Source organism: Paramacrobiotus metropolitanus, unplaced genomic scaffold (genome assembly GCF_019649055.1).
Source record: "Paramacrobiotus metropolitanus isolate TYO unplaced genomic scaffold, Prichtersi_v1.0 Parri_scaffold0000092, whole genome shotgun sequence".
Taxonomy (NCBI): domain Eukaryota; kingdom Metazoa; phylum Tardigrada; class Eutardigrada; order Parachela; family Macrobiotidae; genus Paramacrobiotus; species Paramacrobiotus metropolitanus.
Window position 1 is genome coordinate 87,189 of NW_026570312.1, and position 23,566 is coordinate 110,754.

Here is a 23,566-nt window from a genome sequence, read left to right on the forward strand (position 1 = left end):
AGAAAAAATCGCCACGAAGCTGGCAGAAAAAATTTGTAAAACTGTTAATTAAGGGAAGTGACCTGGTACATGGTTTTACCAAAGTGTCGTGTACGTGCACGAAATCTTTCATGACTTTCGCGCACTCCCAAATCGTTTTTCTGTTGTTTTATAACATTTTGTAGCCAGATGGTTTTGTATACACGTACTGGCGTGAAAACCGTTCGTGCGCGCAACATCCGGTTCGGGAGTAATGACTGCAAGAAAATTCCAAAAAATTTAAATGCATTCAGGTGTACCAAAAGTTCATTAATTATGGGCCGATCTCCAAATTTTGCATGTACAGGGAAAACGCACAGGGCCATGAAGATCGTTTTTACACCAATCCAGACTTCCGCGCTTTCGTACGCTTACAGTTTTGGCGGAATTGTAGCATAGGTCGTATCGACTCGTATGTACATGTTAATGTTTAAACAGGTATAGAAGCGTAAATGGCTCTCCTAATACGATAATTGCTAACATAATTATACATAATTTTTTTAATGTTTAAATTTTAACTTTCATGTAGTGCACCGGCGCTTGCAATCATTGTTATCTTGGCGGCTATTGCCCATTAATAATTTTAATTAAACGCGCTGCAGGGCGGTAGCAGTAAAAGTCTAATGGCTGTCAGTGAACTTACTGCCCGCATGCATAAACCCGTACAGAGCTGTGAACAGGCGACCCAACGATTTATCTACGATTCTTCCTTGGAATAATCATGACACATCCGTTGGCGCACGCGCGCTGGTTAATTTACTTACTGTATGTTATCAATTAGTATCGGTGACCCCCGACATTTTCGAAGCCCTCAAAAAATAACGCTGCGATGCTGTATCGATATCGTTGCTGATACATGGTGGCCGGTTACTGCACTAACGGTGGCTACGTGATAGAAAAAGACCTATTTAACTTTGTAATTACTTATTCTGATTTTGATGTGTGTTTTATATATTGCGTTCGTCAGTGCAATGGGAAGGGTGATTTTACATTTTTAGTAAAGCATCTGGCTACTGCGGGGATTAAATTGGAGGGTTATATGCGCCTTTGAGTTTACACAGACAGATACGTACACGTACAATAGTCGTATAATCAAACATCATAAATTTTAAAATTAATAAAAAAAATGAATGCTAATACCAGGAAAGTTTAAAACTTCATTTTTCAGTTTAAAAAACACGGCAACCGTCCACAGGTTTCCTTTACTTTTATCAGGCTGCTCTACGATTGCTTAACTTTTCCTAGACCGTTTTCCTTTCCTTTCTTCCTAATGACACCATTGCCGAATAAAATAAATGAATCACAAATTCCATAACGTCATTCTTATCACATTTTTAATACACGGTAAACCAACCTGGTTAACGCATCATAACAACACCTCCATGGACAAAATCATACGATAAATCATAAAGGAAATAAAAGTAATTCTGAAGGCATGGCCATGATGTTATCTGTACATACATGTCTGATGTAAAACTCTACACTATAGAAGTTATGTACCGTGATGAAGGACCGATGCCATAGATTGATTCCAGTGCATCCTGTTAAATTGACGTTTCACAGTGTTATCAAATGGGACGATTTTCAGCCAGTAAGCAATATAGGAGAACAAAAGCTCGGACAGTACGAGAATAACTTAGGGTTTAGCTGGTTTTTATTGAACGTATACGGTAGGTGTCTTTGCGCGCTAGTATTTTGAAGATTGACCTTTTTTCTATCAGCCTGCAGAGCTAAACTGTTACGATGCCAAACGTATCGTGGCTTTTACTGCTTGGTACCGTCGCTCTTCGCTGCAGCGGAAAAACTGACACCCATGATTTTCCCGCATCAGTTTTGGACGCCTTTAAAGACGGTGCGGCCTGGTTCGTTTCGGATCCGGACTATGCTCGGTGCATGACGGAATTCGTTGGGAACATCACCGCGGAGCATGCCAACTGGACCGAACCAATGCGCACTTCCAGCGCTTTGCAGGCGATAGTTCACCGACTAGCTCGCGTACAGGCAGGCAAATGCCGGGAACTCCTCAAACGGATGTTGAGCCGACCGACCTTCTGTACTGCATTTCCAAGCTTGTGCGCCGGGCGTGACAACCGAGGAAAACGGCACACGGGAGCGTCACTGGCGTTGTGTTTAAGATATCCTACGTTGTGCGGACTAGGAAGCATAATAATCGCGGGATAATCGCGGCCGGCACGTGTCATCGCGGGAAACAGCCAGAGACCCGAAGGTTTTCCATGACAGTGTGTGAGCTATCATGGCGCCTGACCACTACAGCGACAACCCGGCATGCTCACGGTGTACATAAATAACCCAGTCACGTATATTTTATTGCTTGTCAGTAAACTGTTTTTTAATTGTATGAATTCTCATTATACTACGACGCTTTTTATACTAGTTTCAATTTACATTCTTAGCTCTCATATATTGACATAATTAATACCGTAATTCAGCATATTTCTTGTCGCATTGTATTGTACAGTACTCGTTTAAAATCAGCTATCAAGATACGGAGTCTTCTAGCAGACTACATATGCATGCTTATATGCCTACTTACAATGGACGACAAAAAGAGGTTGAACCGATCAGTCGGTCCGCGGTTCCAAAATATCCTCGCAACGACACGCTACCAGTGAAACTTGGACGCTTACTTTCTTTGCACGCTACTTTAAAACTTTCGCTTCTCATGAATTACGAAACAGAATCACTCAACCAATATCCCAAAAGATCCAGAAAAAAATCACGAGATTTTTGATTCCAAATAAGTGGCAATTCATGGGAAGTGAAACAAATTATCAGTGTTTGTTTTTCTCATAGACTTAAGCATAGATTGCAAGCCAAACGGTCTTGCGCACAGATCCTATGCTGTGCTTACGAGAAAGCAAAATGGCTAGAATTTGTGTTGTTCGTCATAAACAGCCGCAGGTTTAGTATCAAAAAGTTTGGAATTTTTTTCTACACCTTTTGATATGCAATTTGTATAGTTGCACTCCAAAATTCACGGAGCGCGAACGTTTTGAAGTAGCGTACAAAGAAAGTAAGCGTCCAAGTTTCACTGGTAGCGTGTCGTTGCGAGGTTATTTTTGAACCGCGGACCTACTGATCGGTTCAACCTCTTTTTGTTGTCCATTGTATTTACTTATTATGACGCTCACTGTTATTCTAACACGTAGCCGGCACTACTAGCCGCCTGCTTCATATGCATTTAACACGTCACCTTCTTCGCGGCATTCTTGATTTTGTTATACAAAAAATTCCTGACATAAAAGTTATTTTGTCTGCTGGCAGTAATACGTACTAGTAGTGTTCAACAAACTGTTCGCTGCAGATGTTTTAGTGGGACAAAGAAACGCTTATTGCCAATGCTTTTCTGATAGGTCATAGATATTGTGTGATATGCGTCGCTTAAAATTAATAAAGTCGTACTGTATTGTACACAGCCGATACCTAACAACCGCTGTCGTAACTGTGTCCAAGGAAACCATTATAAAAGTTTATTACCTACAGATATGCAGTGTTTGCAGTCTGCAGCTAAAATGGTGCAAAAAAATATGAGAAGTCGTAATCTTTACGAAAATAACCTGTAAGTATAGCAACTACGAGTACTTGCCTAGCATGTCAGCTTGTAACAGTAATAGTACTACTCGAAACGCACTTTAAATGCATTCTGTAAGATACAGAGCCGGGAGTTCTGTAAAAGTGAATCTACCAATGGTACAGCGCTGAATCTTATAGAGCGCTACAAAGCAACGAGACCACGGACTGTAAAAGCGCCCAGTTACCGTAGTTGAATTGGTCAACGATTTATTTTTCACAACAATTTTGTGGCAGTTTCCTTTCTGTTTTTCTGGCGATTTTAAGTTTTGTTAAGTTGAAGAAATCAGACGACTGGTGAAAAAGCGAAAGGCAATTGCACGTAAAGTACGCCTAGATGGAATTTTACCATTTCTCGCGCTGACGGCTATGGCGACGTTGCCTGTTGCCATCATTACAAATTCAAACATGCACAGTCGGAGCAGCTAAAAACAGTGAACAAAGCAGAACTGGAAAGTTGAGTCGATAGAACCAATTAAATTCCCGTTAATTACACCCTCAAAACTTGAAAATTAAAAACAGGACTTGAACTTACAGCGGACTGTGCATCCACATCAAAAAATAAATTTGACATAGCAAGAAATGCGAGTTTGTATCTTAATCGGAGCCAGGAGAGTTCCTTTTAGATACAGAACACCTTAACTCGGGCGTCCAATCAGCGGTATGGGGGTGGTATCAAATCGTTACAGAACTTCCGGCTCTGTATCTTACAGAATGCATTTAAAGTGCGTTTCGAGTAGTACTAATGTATCTAGCGCAAACAGGATCAAGTACATGGCAGAGTGTGCACAGCTGGCAGAACTTGCTTGTTTACGGGCTTGGCTATTCGAAAATAATCCAAATCAAATCTGAATCAAATCAAATCAGTTTAATGAACTTCTGCATTTTTACGAGATTCTACTTAATTACTTTAATTTTCACAGCATATACTCGGAATATAAGCCCCCCCCCCCCATTGGTTAGGCGACCGGTACTCATTGAACAGTTGAATTAACATGTAACTGTGGAAGAAATTCTAGAATAAACCGGTTGCATCTGCAGTTTGCCGCGCGCAGTGTGTTATCCAACAACTATTCGTTGTTTCTTCAGGTTGTTTGTTGTATTATGATTATTGTTTTCGTCTGTACAGGAGTTGTGAAAAACTAGGGGAATTTGTGAAACTTATTAATTCCAAGATTCAATTATTAGCTGCTGACCACAAGAAACGAAAGTGGAAACTGCTTCTTCCATGCGTATTATAGCAAGCTTATTCTGCAATGCATCGTATCATAGCCGACCACACTGCATCTATGGGTTGAATGAGTCTAGACAACTGGAATATTTAATAATTTTGTGTATTAATGTTTAAAGGCAACATATAACGGCTGATTAATACAGCCACAACACGCGGCACTTCCAAAACAGCAGAACAATTTTTAATACTTTAATCAAATTGTACAGAGGCTCTTTGAATTATGACCAACAAGGGAAGCGACTACGTTAAGTTTGCCGGTTAGGGGCGGAATTCGTTGTCCGTAGGCGGCGCCTCCGGGGCGTGGTGTCGGCGCCCGCCCTCCGGGGATCGGGGTCGGTGTGGACTGTATTTTCAGCGTCGTCGGAGCGGCCGCGCGGCGTTAGCGTTTGCGGGCTACTTCCGGTCGTCGCGGATAGGGACACACTGCCGGCGGAAGTGGACGGGGAAGGTCTCAACGTGGTGGCTGTGGGCGGATATGCAGAAAAAATGTAGTATCACAGTCAGGCAACTAGGAACAGGATCCAATTCGCACGCGCGGCTCAGGCACGGCTCCTTGGCGTAATTCAGAATTCGGTCTATTTACCAAAGTTCCCGAAGCCGTTGTTACCGAACAAGCTGCCTCCGTCTGTCAAATAACAAAAAAAGTAATTAATTATTTATTTATTTATTTAAAATCTGGCAAAAACAATTTCAAACATTGAAATTATAAACACAATTTAATGCCAGTATTTTATTAAATTCCAAAATTTATTAAAAGGTTTACAAATTAATGATTCAGAAAATATTTTAGTAACCAACTTAATTAGTCAAAATTGTTTTACGTATTTCAAAAACTCAACACAGAATTATGGAAATTAATTATTATTCAGAATTTTTAAAAATTATTGATTCAATAACATAACTTGTTGATTAAAAATTAACTATGAATGGATAAATATAAATTATGGCTATATACAAGTATGTAAGAATAACCGGCAATTAAGCTTACTGAAAATAGAATTTCCGTTGTTGTTACCGAAACCACCGAAGCCGGAACTGGGAGCGGGACTGGGCGTGTTATTACCGTTATTATTGTTGCCGGCGGACGGTGCTGGCGCCGGAGCCCGGTTGAAGCCACCGAACGAGCCTCCAAAAGGGCTTCCGGAGGAACCAAAGGGGTTAAACGAAAAACTGGGAGCCTGCGCCGCGGGTGCCTGGTTATTCGTGTTACCGTTGGTCTGGGTCGGAGGAGAGGGCACCCGATTCACCGGCGTACGATCCCGGTCCCGAATAAACGAGGTAGGCGCCGCCGGGGCTGGCGCGGGTGCTCCGGAGCCCCCGGAATTAAACGGGCTGTTGTTGTTCCCGAAAAAATTGAAGGACCCGGAGAACTGCGGGAACGTCCCGCTGCCGCCGCCCGCTCCCGGTTTGGAGAAGGCGTTCCCACCGAAGGTGAAGCGCATCGGTTGGGTGTTGGTGTTCTCGTCTTGGCTGCCGTCCGGGCGGGTGCGGCTGTTGGTCTGCGCGCCCTGTTGCGCGCCGGCGGAAATAGCGGACTGTCCGCCGGATTGGGCGTTGCGGCCGCTGTCGCGGGTGGACACGCCGGTGTTGCCGGTTAAGGCGGGAGAGGGCGCCGGTTGGGTATTGCTGTTCTGGTTGAAGGGGAAGCCGGAGGAGGGGCTGTTGAAGCCGCCGAAGGTGCTGAAGCCGGTCGGGCTGCGATTGGGGCTACCGCCCTGCGGGGAGGATTGGCTGGATGGGGGGCTTCCAAAGCCGCCGAAGTTACCGAAATTCCCGAAGCTGCCCATATCAAACTGGCATTCTAGAATGAAAATTAAATTATAATTAAATCAACAGTAATTTAAATAAAAGTATTCGCTGCATATACATGTATATACGTGTATATTTTCGGGGCGGACAAAACGTTATGCCTATAATAAAATATATTGCGCAAATATTTCAAAATCAGAACAAATATTATGCATAATTAAATAGAAACATACTTCTAGTAAAGTATAAATTATATATGAAATTCTAGTAAAAATAAAAAAATTATTGCATATATATTTTTGGGGCGCAATAAAACCGTTATGCGTAGTTTATTAAAAATATATTGTACATACAGTATATTTTCTAGAGTAAAATAGCATTTACATTTATGAGAAAAATGTTTACCTGAAACTTTAGCCACGATTAACAGGATGGTAGCAAATCTAAAGCAAGCCATGTTCAATTCGATTAAGGAAAAAGGAAGTTGGAAAAATATAAGGTAGAACAATATTATTCAGCGGCGAAACGAGACTGATTATCGCGACGCGTTGACATAGAATAAATATTCAACTGCGACCGGGTTTCGTGTATCTCAGTTATGAGTCGCGGCAGCGGCAACAAAGCCACAGGAGTGACGCGTACGTCGAACGCTTCCGCCAGCCAACAATACCTCCTTAACAACCGGCGCAATTGGCTTCCAGGTAGCGCTGAATAGAAGGCGCTAATATCGGAACACAAGACTGTATAAAAATATTATTATACGGTAATCACTGCATTATGCAGCTGTCTACCCGGTAAAACGGAACCGGCAACAAAGCCACCGGAAAAGCAGCGCCCCAGGGGCGAATGCATAATCTATAATGTGTAAGAACTCTCGCTTGAAATAAGCTTGAAATCAACCAACCGAAACCGGCTTCCCGTCTTCTCTCCGGTTTGCGCGGAAAGCGTGCAGCGAAGGTCAGAGCGGTTGTTTCGTCACACGTATCTTTCTGTTAGTAATATTATTAAGCGCTGATGAATTTTTTACCAGGAAGAAGCAGGTATATTACTCTCTGTGTGTGCGCTGTTTATACGCGCTAATTATTGGTTGTTATGTTTTTTCAGCGACTTGCTACTTCCTACCTCACTGGAATCGGCCGCGTGGCTATAAACCGGCTCGCGCCGTATGTTCAACTGCACACTGTACAGTCGTATGATTATGCGCAGTGGCCGTATATTATTGGCAAGAAACCTGTGTATTTTCCTAAGCACTTTGCGTGTGACAAGTTAAACATTTGCTGCGCTAAACGACAAAGTTTTTAACTGTGTAATAGAACTTGCGGAGTTTATTTCCCAGTCTTTCCTATAGCTTCCAGTATTCCCGTTGTAATCATGTTATCCGTGGTGTGTCAGTTACTTCTCGTTTGCTTAATCAGTGTGAGAGCGCAATATGGCGTTCCGGTGGCAGCCCCTGTGGTCGCGGCGCCGGTGCCCGTTTCTTACAATCCCGCGCCAGTGTCCGCTCCCTATAATGCCGCGCCTAGCGACGGATACGCCCCTGCTCCCATCAGCCGGACACGTGAGTACAGAAAATCGGTTTTATGTCTATGTTTAATTAAATTTTAATTCGTTTCATTTAAATTTATTTATTTTTTGACGTATATTTACGTTTTCTTTACTTCTGAATTTTAATATTGCTTATTAATTTTATTAGTTGTTAATTTATGTATTTAATCATAGTATACGCCTATACGGTACAATTTCAGACCTTTCTATTTTGGTAATTTTTATATATCCGTTTGTGATTCGAAAACGTGTTTGTATAAAAATCATTAAAATAATTCCATTCGAAATAAGAAAAACATTTATACGAGTAAAACACGCACTAGTTCCTTGTGATTTGCCATCGTCATACGATCTGAATTTTTTGTGTGTTTGTTTAATCAGCTTAATGTATACAACAATCAGGAATATGGAAAAATAATAACCGATTAAAAATACGGCTAAAAAATAAATTAATAGGGATATATAATAGGGATATATATTATTAATAGGGATATTGCATTATATAAACCTGTATATATCGCGGGCATCGGCATTTACAGTAATACCGGTAACTGCAGTTCAGCCCCAACCTGCGCCGATGACATTCCAACCCATGTCTTGGCAGCCAATGAGCTTCGGGATGTCCGCCATGAATCAGAACCAGCAGACGGCCGGCCAGCGTCAGACCCAGGGCCAGTCAGCATCCACCGGCGACGCCAGCGCCGATACCGGTGAAATCAACAGCGCCCAGACTTCTAACACCAACACCACCGGCGGTCGCACCGTCTCCCAGGGCGGCAGCCAGAACCAGTGCAGGGGGACGACCTGTGCCCTCACCGGTGCCGCCCAGGTGGGCACCCAGGGGCAGTTCCAGGGACAGAACCAGCAGATGGCCGGCGCTAATACCGGTTTGAAGGTCAGTGACTTTCAGACTCCAAGTTTCTTAGATTTCTTAGGTTTCTTATATATCTTGGACTTCCGGTTTCTTAGATTTTCGGGTGTCTTAGACGTTGTGGTTTCTTAGGTTTTTTATACGGGCCGCTTTTGTGGGTTTCCTAAGCCTGTGCTATCCTAGATTTGTTGGGTTTTCTTAGATTTCTTAGTTTCCTTAGACTTCCGGTTTCTTAGGTTTCTTGGGTTTCTTATACGTGCAGTTTTCTTAGAATTCTTAGGTTCTTAGATGTGTGGTTCCTTAGGTTTCTCATGTTTCTTATGCGTATGGTTTTATTTACAGCAAGGTCAAATGCAATCCAACGGCTTCCCATCCTTCGGCCTATTCCTCGGCAACCAGAACATGGGCCTCCAAAACCAATTCCAATCGCAGTTCACGAACCAGGGCTCCGCGACCGGCACCGGCAGTGTGGGCAGTGGCGCCGTGACCTCCAACCAGAACACGGTCGCCGAGACCAACAAACAGGGTACCAGCGTGGACTCGACCAACCTCGGCCAGGGTACCGGCACCAACGTCCTGACCAACGGCGCCGTCCAGGCCGCGGCGTCCGGACAGATCGCCGACCAGACCTACGCCGGCACCGACACCAACACCAACACCGGCCTGACCAACGGCCAGGTCACCGGGTTGGACGGGACCAAGAACAGCACCAGTCTGAAGAAGCAGACGCAGGGGCAGTCGCAGGGGACCGGCGCCGCTCAAGGCCAGGCGGGAGCGGCGGAGGGTACGGCCAACAGTGGGCAGAACAGCAATGTGGTGACGAATGGCAAGGGAACGGCGGTCAGCTCCAACTCCATCGGGACGGCGTCCGGCAAGGGTCTCCATATTTCGGGGGCCGCCTCCGCCGGGGGTTCGTCGCAGGGGCAGAAGGCCAAACAGATCGACTGGTCGTTGTTTAATATGAACGGGATGAATGGGATGAACGGGATCGGTGGGAGTAATTCCGGGAATTTATTGAGCTACGCGAAATAAGCCGGTTTTGGTGGTTGTTATCGGAAGAGTTTTTCTATGCACAATTTAGTTGCAATACTCTGGTGACGCATCGGCAAGTGGTGCGTGAAATGATGCTGCTATTTTTTTTGTTCCTTATTACCCGTGATTTCTATAATTATTTGAAATTTCAGCGAATGTAGTACACACAGTATTTTATTGATCCTAACATGTTACGCTTGATACAACAGTGACTCTATAAAAAGAATGAACTGCGACAACTGTAATCTCAGGTGACATCTCAGCATACAACAAGCCGCCCTCTCGTTTCACTATAGTTAAATTCCCGTAGCATTCCCGTACTAGCACTTCCGGCTGCTCCCTTAATCTGCTCATCCCGGCCAACGTTGCTCCCGTGCTGCCGCTGGAAAAGGGAAACCAGTGTAAGGCAGTGCATTGATTGATTTGGGAAAGCCGATCATACGTTGACAGTTAACGTGTTTCTCTTAAAATCGTTCCTGATCTTCGAACATGCGTTCAATATGTCTAAAATAAAACAGCCGCTGCATTTCCTGTGGCTATTACGATTCTGGATGGTGTTCCACAACATCTATTCATTTTATTTCGTGTGAATTTGGGCGTTTATATGGGTAGTTGACAGACTAATGCGTAGAAAATTTCAACGCTACTTGTTGTGTTGCAGTTGACACTTATTAACTTAAGGCCGACGTCTGCTAGTCAATTGTTTAACCACGCGGTTGCATGATACAGAGTAGAACCAGCATTCTCTGTCTCTGGAGCTACTTCCAAATATCTTAAGATATTTCGAAACAGCGCCATAGAAAGCGAATGCTTGGCCAACAAGGAGCCAACAATTGTTGGCTCATTCGATCTCCCCGATCCGTGATTTCGATTTCCTTGCCGTCTGATAAGATCACAAATTTTAGTACAGATTCCCGTAACTGTCTGGAAAGGATCACTGACTGTAAGCCGGAAGTCCTGAGTACCTGGACGCAGTTCCACAATTAATTTTCAATGGCAGCGTGATTTGCAATCTAATTTATTTAAATTCACTTTCAAAATTAACCTAAAAATTCTCTCTCGGAATTCCGAAAAACAGTTTAGAAAGCAACCTTACCCAGGTTTGGCAATATCTATCAAAAGAAGTTAGTTCTAAATCATTTTCTAGAATTTCAATCTAATTTCTCAGTTCGTTTCCAAGTTCGGAAATTAATTCTTCCATTTTAAACTGCATTTGCGATTTATTTTCTTCTAATTTTTCAACAAATCTATTTCTTCCAGTAGAATTTCTGAATTTCCCATTTATTTCAAAGAAAGTATTCGCCGTATTATTGTCCAGATACAGTATAATCATGTTTTTAAACAAGGGTCATGAGTTTGCAAGTAATTTTAAATTTTACTATTTTCCAAATAATTTCTAACATTGTGCATGCATACCAGGGACTTTAAGATGAACCTTGCTGTTGTTTATACGGCTTTCAGCCTTTCACTAAACGGCATCGGTGCACGTGCTGTCATGAAATGCGTTTGAAATGGTTTGGCCGGTTGTGGTACTCGGGACAACCGGAAAGATTGTCTCATCAATAGAAGTACTGTTGATCTGCTGTTGATCATGCGCCGCAGCGATGCTTTCGTCGCTACCAGGCCGCCGAATCCGATGGCGACTGGTGCGTGGTCGGGTGCGTCGGCTCGGTTACGGCGAGGGCGCTGGGGGAGTTACCGCCACCGGAAACAAGCGTTTGACTGTATCGTGCCGTATCCGGCTGCCAGCGCCGGAAAACATTTGAAGGCTTCCCAGTTTTGACATCTGCATGCTGGTCTATGACGCCCCATATATGTGGCGTCATAACGTTCACACTGTTAAAGGACCTACGGAGGCAGCGTACGGGCCTGTAAGGCCCACTACCCAACCCTACCCTGTCCGCTTAGCGCCTATTTCCACCATCCTATCATCACTATTATAATAATTATTGTATTTATTTATTATTATTACACCCAGAACAGGTAACCCGGTTAACGGGACTTCGGCGCTTGTTCGGTACAGCAAGAAAGGTAAAAAAAACACCATCAAGACAAATCGATTTGTCTTGTTACTATTTTTTTCGATTTTTCGGCTGTGCGATTCTACTGGTTGGATTTCCGAAATATCAATAGTTCGGAGAGCTAACCTGTAAAGTCGCACGTACCATCAAAACTGATACCGCCAGTCCGCTCACCTGGACATTCGGTGGCATCACACTGTTAGCGATTATAATCCTGACAGTTGCGCTAAACGGTATGTTACTGGTATTTCATCTCACTAACTTCCGCCTTCTTCCGTTCATGTGTACAACTTTACGCTGTCGAGCTGCAATTTATGATACGGTTTGTGCTTTGGACCGCTGGAAATCATCAACACGATCTTCCCGGTGTGGTGCTGGGGCTTAGCCTGGTGCATGTTCTGGATCTATTCCGACAATGTCCTTCCGTTCTGCAGGTATTTCGCCCATGTTGCCGTTGCGGTGAGTCGGTTTTGTGCGGCAATCTGCCCGGTGCAGTATCACCAGCGCCACAATTCAACCATGTCGTCGTTGTCATTTCGGGTCTGCGCGGCGTAGCCGCTCATTTGACGCTTGTACCGGCTGTTGTTGTGGATGCGGTGCTCTACCGACGACCGGAAACGGTAGCCGGGCGCATGATGAACTATAAGGCGCCGAAAATGTACGCTTGGCCGTATGTCGCTCAAGCGGTGATCGGCGTTGTCGTATTTATAGTCCTGGCGCAATCTCCCGTCGTTTTCTACATTCGCCGGACGCGCTTACGAAAACGCCGGCAAGTACGCCAATCTAACTTGCCGAAGGCCGGTAAGCAAGGCCTTCTCTAACACTGACTCCAGTTTTCAAATGGCCACTGCACAGATACAGTGTAGGACTAAATGGTCGCATAGCCCCATACCCAGCATTCTGTACGCAAGCGCTGCAGTGCACTTGTACGAAACGGATATTTTGAACTCAGTCGTACAGTGCACTGCGCTGCATTCGTAAATCGTACTGAATGTGGAGAAGTTGGGTATGCGACCATTTCGTCCTAAGCTGTAGTCTTTAAAGCAACGTTAGCCCTGCCATTTTCTAGAGTAGTTATCTTTTTTTGTAAAATTGAAGAAGAAAGGTGCGTATTGCATAATGAGACTTTTCGATTAGACTTGTTTGAATTCTATTTCACACATAACGCTCCAGCTGGATGTTGCGTGTATATATATCAACGGTTTTTACACTTTTATACTTAAAGTGACTATAATATGCGATAAATCGAATAGCCGACCAAATGGCTTCATTTCGCTGACCGCTAAACCAGCCCAAATCTTACAGCGTTGACCTTTGTAGATAACAAAATGCCGAACCCGACACACCATCGACGCCTTCCAATACCCAACAAGCGAAACCAGAACGCAACGCTTTCCTCTTGCTGAACATTATGACTGCGAGCTTATTCGTATTCATTCATTCATTCATCCATTCATTCATGTATCAGGAGCAGACAACCCGTTTAACAGGACTTCAATGTCTGGTCGGTAAAAAGTGCAGCGAAAAATTACAGAAGAGATTATTTAGACAGATCAATAGTTTTCAGAGCGAACTTGAAAAAGCTAACACCGCTTACACTGAGTATCTGTGAATTAACTTTTTGAATCCGCTCAAAAACATTCTTTAACCGCATGGCCAGCGTGCTTTCTCCGATTTTCTGTTTCGCTCTGGCTTGGATTCGTTTCGGCTTCCTGAGATTGTAATGCGGTAACAGATCCTTGATGTCGATCAGTTCAACCTGGACACGTATGCTGGACACCTGTCGTAGTCTTCATGCCTGTCTTAGCCAAAGTTCAAAACCCCACGGTCATGTTCTGGATTTTCACATTAAGTGAACTGCAGCCCATAGTGTGTCCCGTAATCTTCATGATGTCGTTGCCTGACCTCCGTCAACTAATCCTTAGGGAATGCAATGCTGCTGCATCGTGAAATCGGGTTATCCTGTGGACGTTTGCCCTAGGATCAGCGATTTAGCGCTAGTTACCGGCACAACGGCTATTTTGCAGCAGCCTGCCGCGCACTATGATTACTGTGACTACCGCGCACAGTTATTAAGGCTCGATTATGTATGAAACTTTAGTCCCAATACTCCTCGTTAACAAATAAGCCACTAGGTGCCGAAAAATGTTGTTGTTTGGTGAACAATAAACGAACACGATTCTTAATTAATTGCAAAGAAACGTTAGCGAAGCAGTTCAACGTCAGTTCCTGTACAGTATAATATGTCAACCGCTGCATTCTTGTTTCTTCTACAGATAAAAACACCGACTTAACCACCCTGATGTCTCGCGTGTGGTGTAATTAATTTTATTTTGAACTTGTACAGGGAAATACTATTTACACTTAATTAATCTATACTATTATACTATTTACACTTATTTAAAAATAATACTATTTACACTTATTTACTCTTGATTGTGCAGTAATGGCTGTAGTGGAATGATTGACTGTTATGTCGCAGTATACATGTAAATCGGTATTAAAGTGTAAGTCATTATTTACACTTAAACTCAGATATCCAATAGTCAGATTAATCACTATACAAACTAAAACTAAGGACTATGCGCCAGGAATTTTCGGGGCGCATAGCTAATTAACTATGCGCCAGGAAATCTCATGCTCATGGAGCAGCGAAGTGACCATTTATTAAAACAAGAAAAATCTATAGAAAAAGGCATAACTGCAAAAAAAGACTTCTGATATGCCATCCGGGCCCGGAATCTGCCAGGATCGTTGAATGAGAAATTAGAAACCTAAACACCGAAGCTTGTGGAAGCAGTTCGAGAATTCTACTGGATGCCCGTCTATATATAGAAAAAATTGCCGTCCGACAAATCAGGAACTGAGCAAGAAGCGACAAATATGGAGGCAATCCGTATGTCTTTTCATTTGGCTGGATCCATGCGTTTACCTAGAGCGGTCATAGTCAGCACCGTTAGCTTGCCGACATCGAGCTCGGACAAGGTGGATACCGTCCACTCCCGCTGGCGGTAGTGCGTGGTCGGGCGGGGATCCAAACTCTGGTAATAGTTGAGGACCTACAAGTATTCGTATTATTTCACGATTCGACAGTACTGCAGCTCTTGTCAACCCTTGCAAGGGCTGGGCTAGGCTCGCACAGACTCGCAAAAAATCTGCCAATTGGGGAATCGAACCCACAACTTCCATACTCAAAGACCGAGAGAGGCACCACTAAGCTTTCGGCGCAGCATACAAAATGCATTGAAAGGTTCTACAGTCTACTGAACGATTTTACAGAGAGAGGCTGCCTCTCCAACACGTTACCCATTCATGGCGCACCCCCAAAGAAAAGGACGACGGCGACCTACCTCCACAATCTTGTCGCCCATCTTTACGTCCCGTTTGTGCCCAGCACATTCAGCAATCCTTTCCGCCAGTGCCGATCCAACCAACGGTTTCTTGAGAACCAGACAACTTTCGCAGAGATCCCACAGTTGCCACAAGACCTCTTCCTGCGACATCGGATTGCTGAATGCGTGCTGTGCTACAACGGCCCGTAGATTCTCATCGCCGACACTGCAGTTTTTCAGTATGACGGTATTGCACTGCCGGATTTCCATAATCAACTCAGCCAAGTTGTCGAGAACCCAGACAAACTGCATTCCCTCGCCGAAACGGCAGTCACTCAATACGAGCGCCCGTATGCGGTTTCTTTTCAGGATATCGTTGATTAGGTTGCGTGTGTGAAAGCACCTATGTAAGGGTAGCTTGGTAATAACTACCATTTTCGTAGTGCTGTTAAGGCACTTCAGCAAGCACGCTGGTAGCCAGAACAAGTCAGCCGTGCCCATACGCACTATCACATGGCTGACACCGCCATAATCCGCGTCTTCACGCGACACGCGCACATCGGAGAAGTACGCGTCCGTGGTAAGAATGTCGTTCCACAGGGGACAGACACGACGGCAGCGAAAGCGGTCGATGGAGTCCAGCGACTGGAAAACCTCCACCAGCAGTTCAACTGGTAGCAGCAGGCGCGCTTCATCAGCGCCGTCAGTAGGATCCGTCACACCGGCTGCATGGATGTTCGCTGGGCGAACCAGACGAAATATCTTTTGCGCTGCCGTTGACGTGCAGCCACTGGCCTCTTCTGTTTGCGCCCAGGCGTAAACGCTTTCCTACAACAAACCACTTTAAGGTAAGTAAAGGAAAATGGACCAGTACATAGCGCCAAAAATGGGATACATACACTAAAACTTTCGCTTTCCCGCGCTCCGAATCACTTTTTTTAGATAGAGCATTCCTAAAATATTCTACTTTTTCTCTGGACAGACTTTGTCTAGAGCTCTTGTTTTTCCTGCGAGTTTAGTGTTTTTTGGTCAACCTTTTTGATAAAATAAGAAGCCCTGCCATTTCTGGTTCGAACTAGACTGGCAGGGACAAACCATTTGACGGAGTTGATTCGCACGTCTCCTCGCTACTCAAGCGCGCCTTCATTACCACTTGTCGCTGCTTCACCCTGTCCCGCCTGAGTGCATTTCTCACATTTTCTTGATACTCCCAAGCCCATAACTGTTATCACATGTCGCCCTGTCTTCCCGTCTGGTGTATGGAGCCCTGCTAGGCTGGAGTTGGAGCTGCGGGGAAAAGTCTGCTGGTCATGGGGACGGACCGCGTGGGATCTCTGGACGTTGTGCTCGATGTAATCTGGGGCTAGTACTTCAACGCTTTGCGTTTGGCCATTCGACCGGTGACCTAGCAAGTACGTGTCATGTGCGTTTTTTTTGCGTGCATCCGACGTGTCATGTGCGTTTTTTCCGTGTCTGGTGCTGCTGAGAACCGTGGATCTGCATTCTGGAACCCTGCTGGCCCCTGGAACCCTCATTGCTTGCTCTCGCATTACTGGTGACTGCCTGTAGTCATTTTCGCGAACTCCCTGGCTAGTAAATCCTCCATGCCCTTTGAACGGATGAATGAGATGTGGGAGTCAGGAGCCGGACCTCTTGCTTGTTACGCACGATGTAATCTGGGGCTAGTAATTCAACGCTTTGCGTTTGGCCATTCAACCAGTGACCTAGTTTGTGTAGCATGTGTGGGTTCTGTCTTTTGGAATTTCGTCAGTCTTGTTTGTTTTGTTTTTAGAGATTGGTAGATTTGCTTATGTGCGGAATTTGTTTTGAAACAATCGTGTAATCTTGTGAATCACCCATTAAACTAACTTTTTGTAACACGTTATTATTAATCTAAAGTAAATGATTTGTATACAGTGTTCTGAAAACCGTTTGCGCGCAACATCCGCGGAGATATGGCGTACTAAAATGGGCGAAAAGTTTAAATGCATTGTTGGATACCAAAAGTCTGGTTATTACCCGATCTTCTTGAAACTTTGCAGCAATAGGCACATGGCCATAAAGTCGAAAGTGATCCAATATCAGATCCAATTATCTAAAGCATTTTTTTTTTCCGAGTTTAAAATGAATTTTAAAATTTAAACTTTTCGCCCATTTTAGTACGCCTTATCTTGGCAAAAAACGGATTCTGCGCGCGCAAACGGTTTTCAGAGCAATGTATACAAATCGTTAGCTTTAGAACGACATAAAGTATTACAAAAATGTGATTCGGAGTGCGAGAAAGCGAAAGTTTAAGTGTATGTATCCCATTTTTGACACCGTGTACCGGGCCGGTGTTTCGTTTATGATCTTGGATTTTCTTAGGTTTTTGTTTTCCTTAGGTTTTCTTCTTAGGACCTTCTACTACTCCTGGTGCACGACAATGCCATTAAACTTTTTCTCCAATTTTATCTGTCTTACCGTAAATCGTAAGACTCTTACGATTTACTACATGTATATCATTAACCGCTGCCTGATATTGTATCAACAATCAACTTAACAGAAATTTTGGCCTTTTAAATTTACAAAAATTCAAGTTTTTTGCAACAAAATAAATTGTGAATATTTACACAATCAAAGAATTAATAGATATTACATAACTACCACCAAGTAAGCCAATACAAAATTATATTATTATATTTTTAGTGTTGATATAACGAAATAAATCTTCAAGGATTTCTACTACCTAAGAACTACTTACCACTTGATGGGCCTTCAAGGGACTGGCATCCTGACGCTGCAGATAGTCTAGTGTTTGAGTGCACGAGGAGAATGCGATACACACGATGGGGAAGCGTCGCGTCAGGTGCCACTTAAACAGCTCTTTCACTAACTGCGATCCGCCTGAGCAACAGACCTCCGGCAGACGACAACATCGGACCACAAAATCATCCTCCATCACGCGGCTACCTTCATATTCCTTGTCCGTGGGCGGGGGGCGCAGCTGGCCGTAGGGAACCAGCTCCAAGACCCTCCCGTGGGGTAATTGCACCTTCACGTATTCAAAAGCCTCATTGATATAGCTCGTAAGGCAGGAAACCTCCCCCGGGTACCAGATCCACGCACCGTCGATCGGGCGACGCAGCAAAATCTGCATCACATATGCTGTGAATACGAAATCGTATTCGTCGCTGAAACGGAAGATACGGCCGTACTCGACGAACTGCGCGCGCTGTGCAGCACAGCGGAAATCAATGATCAGGCCGCCATTGGCGACGCCAATCACTTCGCCGTGCTGCAGGAGTCCATCGACCAGGACGTCAACGGCGTTCCACGCGTGCACCGGGTGTTCGTCGTCTCCGTACACATGCATCGCACCTTTTTTAGGCAGTGCTCAATCTCATGCGCCCAATTAATCGTAAGATGCAGTTAACATGAGGTAGCGTCATATATATGCAGCCCCAAGGAAAATGCACAGGTTCATTGCATCATACCAAAACCGCTTGCGATAAAATTGCCTTCCTTCTTTCAACAAGTAATAGGGCTGACTTTAAATAACATCAGTTAGTACACAGATCAGTGGCGATCACCACACCAGCGAATATCGATTTACAAAAAATGTCTCTTCGGTTTGCATTTTGGTGATAACGGTGACTTGCAGCCAGTTGAAGTTATCTGGACTTGTGAACGTATGCGTCACTCCGTGGGGGGTTGTCTGCCTTTACCTCAACTTGAACTCTCGAGTATCACGGCCCAGACTCCAACTCTGACTCTGACTCTGCTTCTGACCACTCAAACTCTGACCACTCAAACTCAAAGTCTGACTCTGACCGCTCAAAGTCTGACTCTGACTCTGAAGGTTTCTTAGGTTTCTTAATAGGTTTCTTAGGTTTCTTAGGTTTCTTAGGTTTCTCAGGTTTCTAGGTTTCTTAGGTTTCTCAGGTTTTTAGGTTTCTTAGGTTTCATAGGTTTCTTAGGTTTCTTAGGTTTCTAGGTTTCTTAGGTTTCTTAGGTTTCTTAGGTATCTTAGGTTTCTAGGTTTCTTAGGTTTCTTAGGTTTCTTAGGTTTCTTAGGTTTCTTAGGTTTCTAGGTATCTAGGTTTCTTAGGTTTCTTAGGTTTCTTAGGTTTCTCAGGTTTCTAGGTTTCTTAGGTTTCTTAGGTTTCATAGGTTTCTTAGGTTTCTCAGGTTTCTAGGTTTCTTAGGTTTCTTAGGTTTCTTAGGTATCTTAGGTTTCTAGGTTTCTTAGGTTTCTTAGGTTTCTTAGGTTTCTTAGGTTTGTTAGGTTTGTTAGGTTTCTAGGTATCTAGGTTTCTTAGGTTTCTTAGGTTTCTTAGGTTTCTCAGGTTTCTAGGTTTCTTAGGTTTCTTAGGTTTCTTAGGTTTCTTAGGTTTCTCAGGTTTCTTAGGTTTTTTAGGTCTCTGAAATTATTCTTAGGTTATTTGGTCAGAGTCAAAGTTCGGACAGTCTGAGTCAGACTTTGAGTAGTCAGAGTCAGAGTTTGAGCGGTCAGAGTCAGAGTCAGAGCTTGAGGGCGGGCCTATCCTGGCCCTGACTACGGCAAGACGTTTTCGATTGACACTTCTTGACAGTGGTGTTTAATATGTCGACTGTGATACTGCCACGCATTTCAAAATTCACAGTTGGCGTTCTTCCGGACTAGCTGGGCATTGGAATGTCGAGAAATGAATTCTCTACATTTAGATACCAAGATGACAGTCAGAGTCTTCCCAGGCAGGTAATGCGGGTTCTGAAAACAGCGCAACTACAAGTTCCCTTGGCTGAATTGAAGTGAATTCTACTGGGCATAGTATGCAGTACGCTGGTGGGGAGACCACGTAGTGGCTGACTGACTGTCTTCTGCATACTCCATACGTCTACGAAACTCGAAAGTTGTTTACTTTATTCATGATGTTTTGGAGTATGGTGGGTAAGGTGATGTAAACATATTCTACGTTCATACGAAAAGCCCCGTTACAGTAAAGTCCAACATTTCACCATCTATCAATTTTATCCAGCGTTGTTTCGAAATATCCCGTCGACCCATCGTGTGGCCCTCGTTCCATGATTTCCCTCTATGATCACCGACAAGCTACAAGGAGCCGTAAGTCCTCTGTATAGAGAAACAGTTTGCTATGTAATTTCCAAAGAATTTAGAGTTTTCTTATTTACGGTAATTGAGGTGTAATTCTTAGACTTTTGAATTGAGTTCCACATGCTCTTTCGAACTTCCAAGAAAAGTTTGCAGAATAATCATTTCTAAATTTGAAGATTTATTTAATTTAATTTAATTGCAATCAGAGCAGGTAGCCCATTTCCGACTAGGTTGACAGTCTAGCATGGGATTTTAAACCTGGCTGAATATTAAGAGTTATTGTCGAACAACTAGCATCCAATCACCAAGAATTTAGAAAAAACAGGCAGATAACAGAGCGGCTTTAAAACACGACAGAGAACGTAAATTAAGAACATCATTTATGATTTATCTGAAAATTAGTTCAGAGTCGTTTTATTATTTATAGTTTTACACTCCGATTCCAGCTTCATTTGTCAATTCGGTTTCAGATTTCCAAATTGATTTCTCCAACAGAAACTCAATTTCCAACATATTTTAAATTCTATTTTTGCAAATAAATTCTCAAATTTTAGATAATTGTCAGATCGTTTTCTAATTAAACAAAACTAATTAAATTTTCAACATTTCAACTTCTAATTTAACTGCTTTTAAATGAACTTCTAATTACATTTTCAACCTTTTTCGAATTAATATCCGAATAGTTTACCAGGATAATATGATTTAACGGCAAACTGTTAAAACCAGTTTGTCGTACAGTCGTAGTACTCGTATATAAATATTCAAATGTTGACTGAAAATGATTCTGAAATTTCTACATTACCTAACTTTTAAATTACTCACGCACTTAACCAGTTTTAGAATAAAATTTTGCTTTTGTAAATTACTACGCTGAACGCTTCACCCCCACAACAAGAGGTTGGAATACATTTCAACCGAAAACAACAACAAAACAGCGTGTTAAAAAAAAGGAATTTGGTCTGGTTAGAGATCCACAGGTGATTTTTGGCAACGAATGAGAGGAAATGGGTCGGGAGAAGGCGATACAAACTGAACAGATCCGTAGGGTGTCAAAACAGAGGATCCGACGGTGGCGGTCCATTCAAGTAAGAAATAGTCATTTTCCGGGGTAACGCACTTCGTCCAGCGGGAATGAGGGCGATGCAGTAAACAATTGCCGGTAGCCACGAACGGCGGACAACATACTGCAAAACACGTGTGAGCCAGATCATTTGGGAGGCAATGTTACAGACTTGGTATTTATTTTAACGTAGGTAATTTAAATTTTCTTGGTAAATCAGCATTATGGGAAATTTATTATTTAAAGGGAATTTCGGCACTGATTTAAACGGGAATGTTCAACACAGACACTCACTTCTACTTCGGAAGGGAGTTCGCTGCAGCAGCAGCTGCTTCCAGTTGAGCGATACGGTCTTTTAAGGCTTGATTTTCTTGAACGACATTCTGGTAACGCTGCTTGAGGTTATCCCCATTCTGGGCAATATGGGCGATGTCAGTTGGGGAATATCCTTCGATACCAAGATCGGTCAAGATTTTGGGAATATCGACGATATGGTACTCAGTTGGTGGAGAATTGAGCAATTCAACGAATGAGCTTTTCGGTACGGTGTCGCTAGCTAACAGGTTGGTCAGGTAACGATCAGTCTCGACCAACGAACGGTACACATAATCAGCATGTCCCGGCGTTCGGTATGCGCCATCCCACATGTTCTGACCGGGCCACTGAACCATGTCAGGCACGAAGTAACGCAAGGGGTTGAAACGGAGGGGATGTTCATCCACGCGCTGGAAGTGCTTCTTCTTCTCATGGTAAGAGAAAACGAAGCCGGTGCGGTGCTCATAGCGCCAGTGTCCGTCCTTAAAGTATTTAATCCATGGCGTCGTTGCAAACACGTCGAACAAATTTGGTTGAATATGGACGGGAGCAATAGAGGTAGACATGGGTACGGGAAATGAAGCGTACACTTTCCGCACATATCCGACGGCCGAATCGGTGGGACTGATCAAGGTCAAGAGGTTTTCGCGCATCTGTTTCAGAGCCTCAGCTTCCGCAGCTAAAATGGCCTTCTCGCGGGCTTCTGTAGGATCGGTAGCTTTTTGTTGCAGTAAAGGAATAGCTTTGGCCATATCAGCAAGGTATCGGTCGAAGCTACGCGACTGATTCCGTTTAATAAAGGGATTGTTGGGTAAGTCAGCCAGGTGCTTAGGTTCGTGACGCGGGACACTCGTATTAACATAGGTACTCTACCACGGGAAGTATTCTGAGCGGTATTCTGCTGGGAATTATTCACTGAGGTGTTGTTAAAGTTGCACGAACGACGGTAATCACTGGGATGTGCTTCGTCGAGACCAGTGACATCCGATTGTGGTCGTTCTTTGTCCACATGCAGGACCTCTGCACAAGAACGAGAATCAGACGGTGATTCGGGGAATTCGCCATTATCGTAATTATTAATGGTAATTTTAAGGTTTTCGGAATTATGGTAATTACCAGAGGGTTCAACGGTACGGGAATTACTGGCCGATGGACCTTGGTCAACCGACATGCGGGACTGCGAGCGCGAACTGGCCATCTTCGGTTCTGAAAAATACAGACAATGTACACGGCGACGACATGTTAAGCGAAGTATTCGTATAAATTATGGAGTACAGAATGCGCTTGTTTACGAATACGGTCAGATCGTCTAAATACAGGGTTTCTTCATTTTCAGAGCTAACTGGCACAACAGGCGGTACTTTAGGATCTTCCACATCGGTATTCACTGTGGTAGGTAATTTTGACACGGGAATATTGTCAGAAATAGTAGATTTCTGAGGGAATAAACGGCGTAAATAATCATTTTTACTGTCCTGAACGTCCAAATCGATCGGTTTAAACCGCTTTAATTTGGAAATATGGACGATATTATTTAGGTTATTTTCCGACACTCTCTCAAGGGACTTTAAGGTCACATTTCCATCGGGACTTAATGAGGTAATTTCGTATGGACTTTTGAACTTCAGTTCTAACTTCTGAGTTCGACCAACAGTACGTTGCTCATCTTTAATCCATACTTTATCACCGATGTGAAAGTGATTTTCAACTTTATTTTTATCATA

General features: G+C 43.7%; 3 protein-coding genes across 6 annotated transcripts; 1 reads left to right on the forward strand and 2 right to left on the reverse strand.

Annotated features, from left to right (window-relative positions):
* Positions 1 to 4,811: 4,811 nt before the first annotated feature.
* Positions 4,812 to 7,326, reverse strand: LOC129596561 (uncharacterized). Of its 2 annotated transcripts, none has more exons than XM_055493887.1 (3): positions 6,998 to 7,326; positions 5,907 to 6,644; positions 4,812 to 5,468 (listed from the first exon to the last, which is right to left on the reverse strand). In XM_055493887.1, the coding sequence occupies exons 1-3, from the start codon at positions 7,047 to 7,049 to the stop codon at positions 5,419 to 5,421; spliced, it is 840 nt and encodes a 279-aa protein (XP_055349862.1). In that variant the 5' UTR covers positions 7,050 to 7,326; the 3' UTR covers positions 4,812 to 5,418. The 2 variants fall into 2 exon arrangements, with proteins under 2 accessions (XP_055349862.1, XP_055349861.1); XM_055493886.1 differs by having other exon boundaries at positions 5,832 to 6,644; positions 6,998 to 7,324.
* A 167-nt stretch (positions 7,327 to 7,493) lies between these two features.
* Positions 7,494 to 10,279, forward strand: LOC129596552 (putative per-hexamer repeat protein 5). Of its 3 annotated transcripts, XM_055493869.1 has the most exons (4): positions 7,494 to 7,632; positions 7,697 to 8,150; positions 8,677 to 9,032; positions 9,351 to 10,279. In XM_055493869.1, exons 2-4 carry the CDS (start codon positions 7,964 to 7,966, stop codon positions 10,038 to 10,040), a joined length of 1,233 nt encoding a protein of 410 aa, XP_055349844.1. In that variant the 5' UTR covers positions 7,494 to 7,632; positions 7,697 to 7,963; the 3' UTR covers positions 10,041 to 10,279. The 3 variants fall into 3 exon arrangements, with proteins under 3 accessions (XP_055349844.1, XP_055349843.1, XP_055349845.1); XM_055493868.1 differs by lacking the exon at positions 7,494 to 7,632 and having other exon boundaries at positions 7,682 to 8,150; XM_055493870.1 differs by lacking the exon at positions 7,494 to 7,632 and having other exon boundaries at positions 7,682 to 8,150; positions 8,695 to 9,032.
* A 4,449-nt stretch (positions 10,280 to 14,728) lies between these two features.
* Positions 14,729 to 18,987, reverse strand: LOC129596583 (uncharacterized). The gene is made up of 3 exons (XM_055493910.1): positions 18,134 to 18,987; positions 15,412 to 16,221; positions 14,729 to 15,120 (listed from the first exon to the last, which is right to left on the reverse strand). The coding sequence occupies exons 1-3, from the start codon at positions 18,743 to 18,745 to the stop codon at positions 14,968 to 14,970; spliced, it is 1,575 nt and encodes a 524-aa protein (XP_055349885.1). The 5' UTR covers positions 18,746 to 18,987; the 3' UTR covers positions 14,729 to 14,967.
* Positions 18,988 to 23,566: the final 4,579 nt, after the last annotated feature.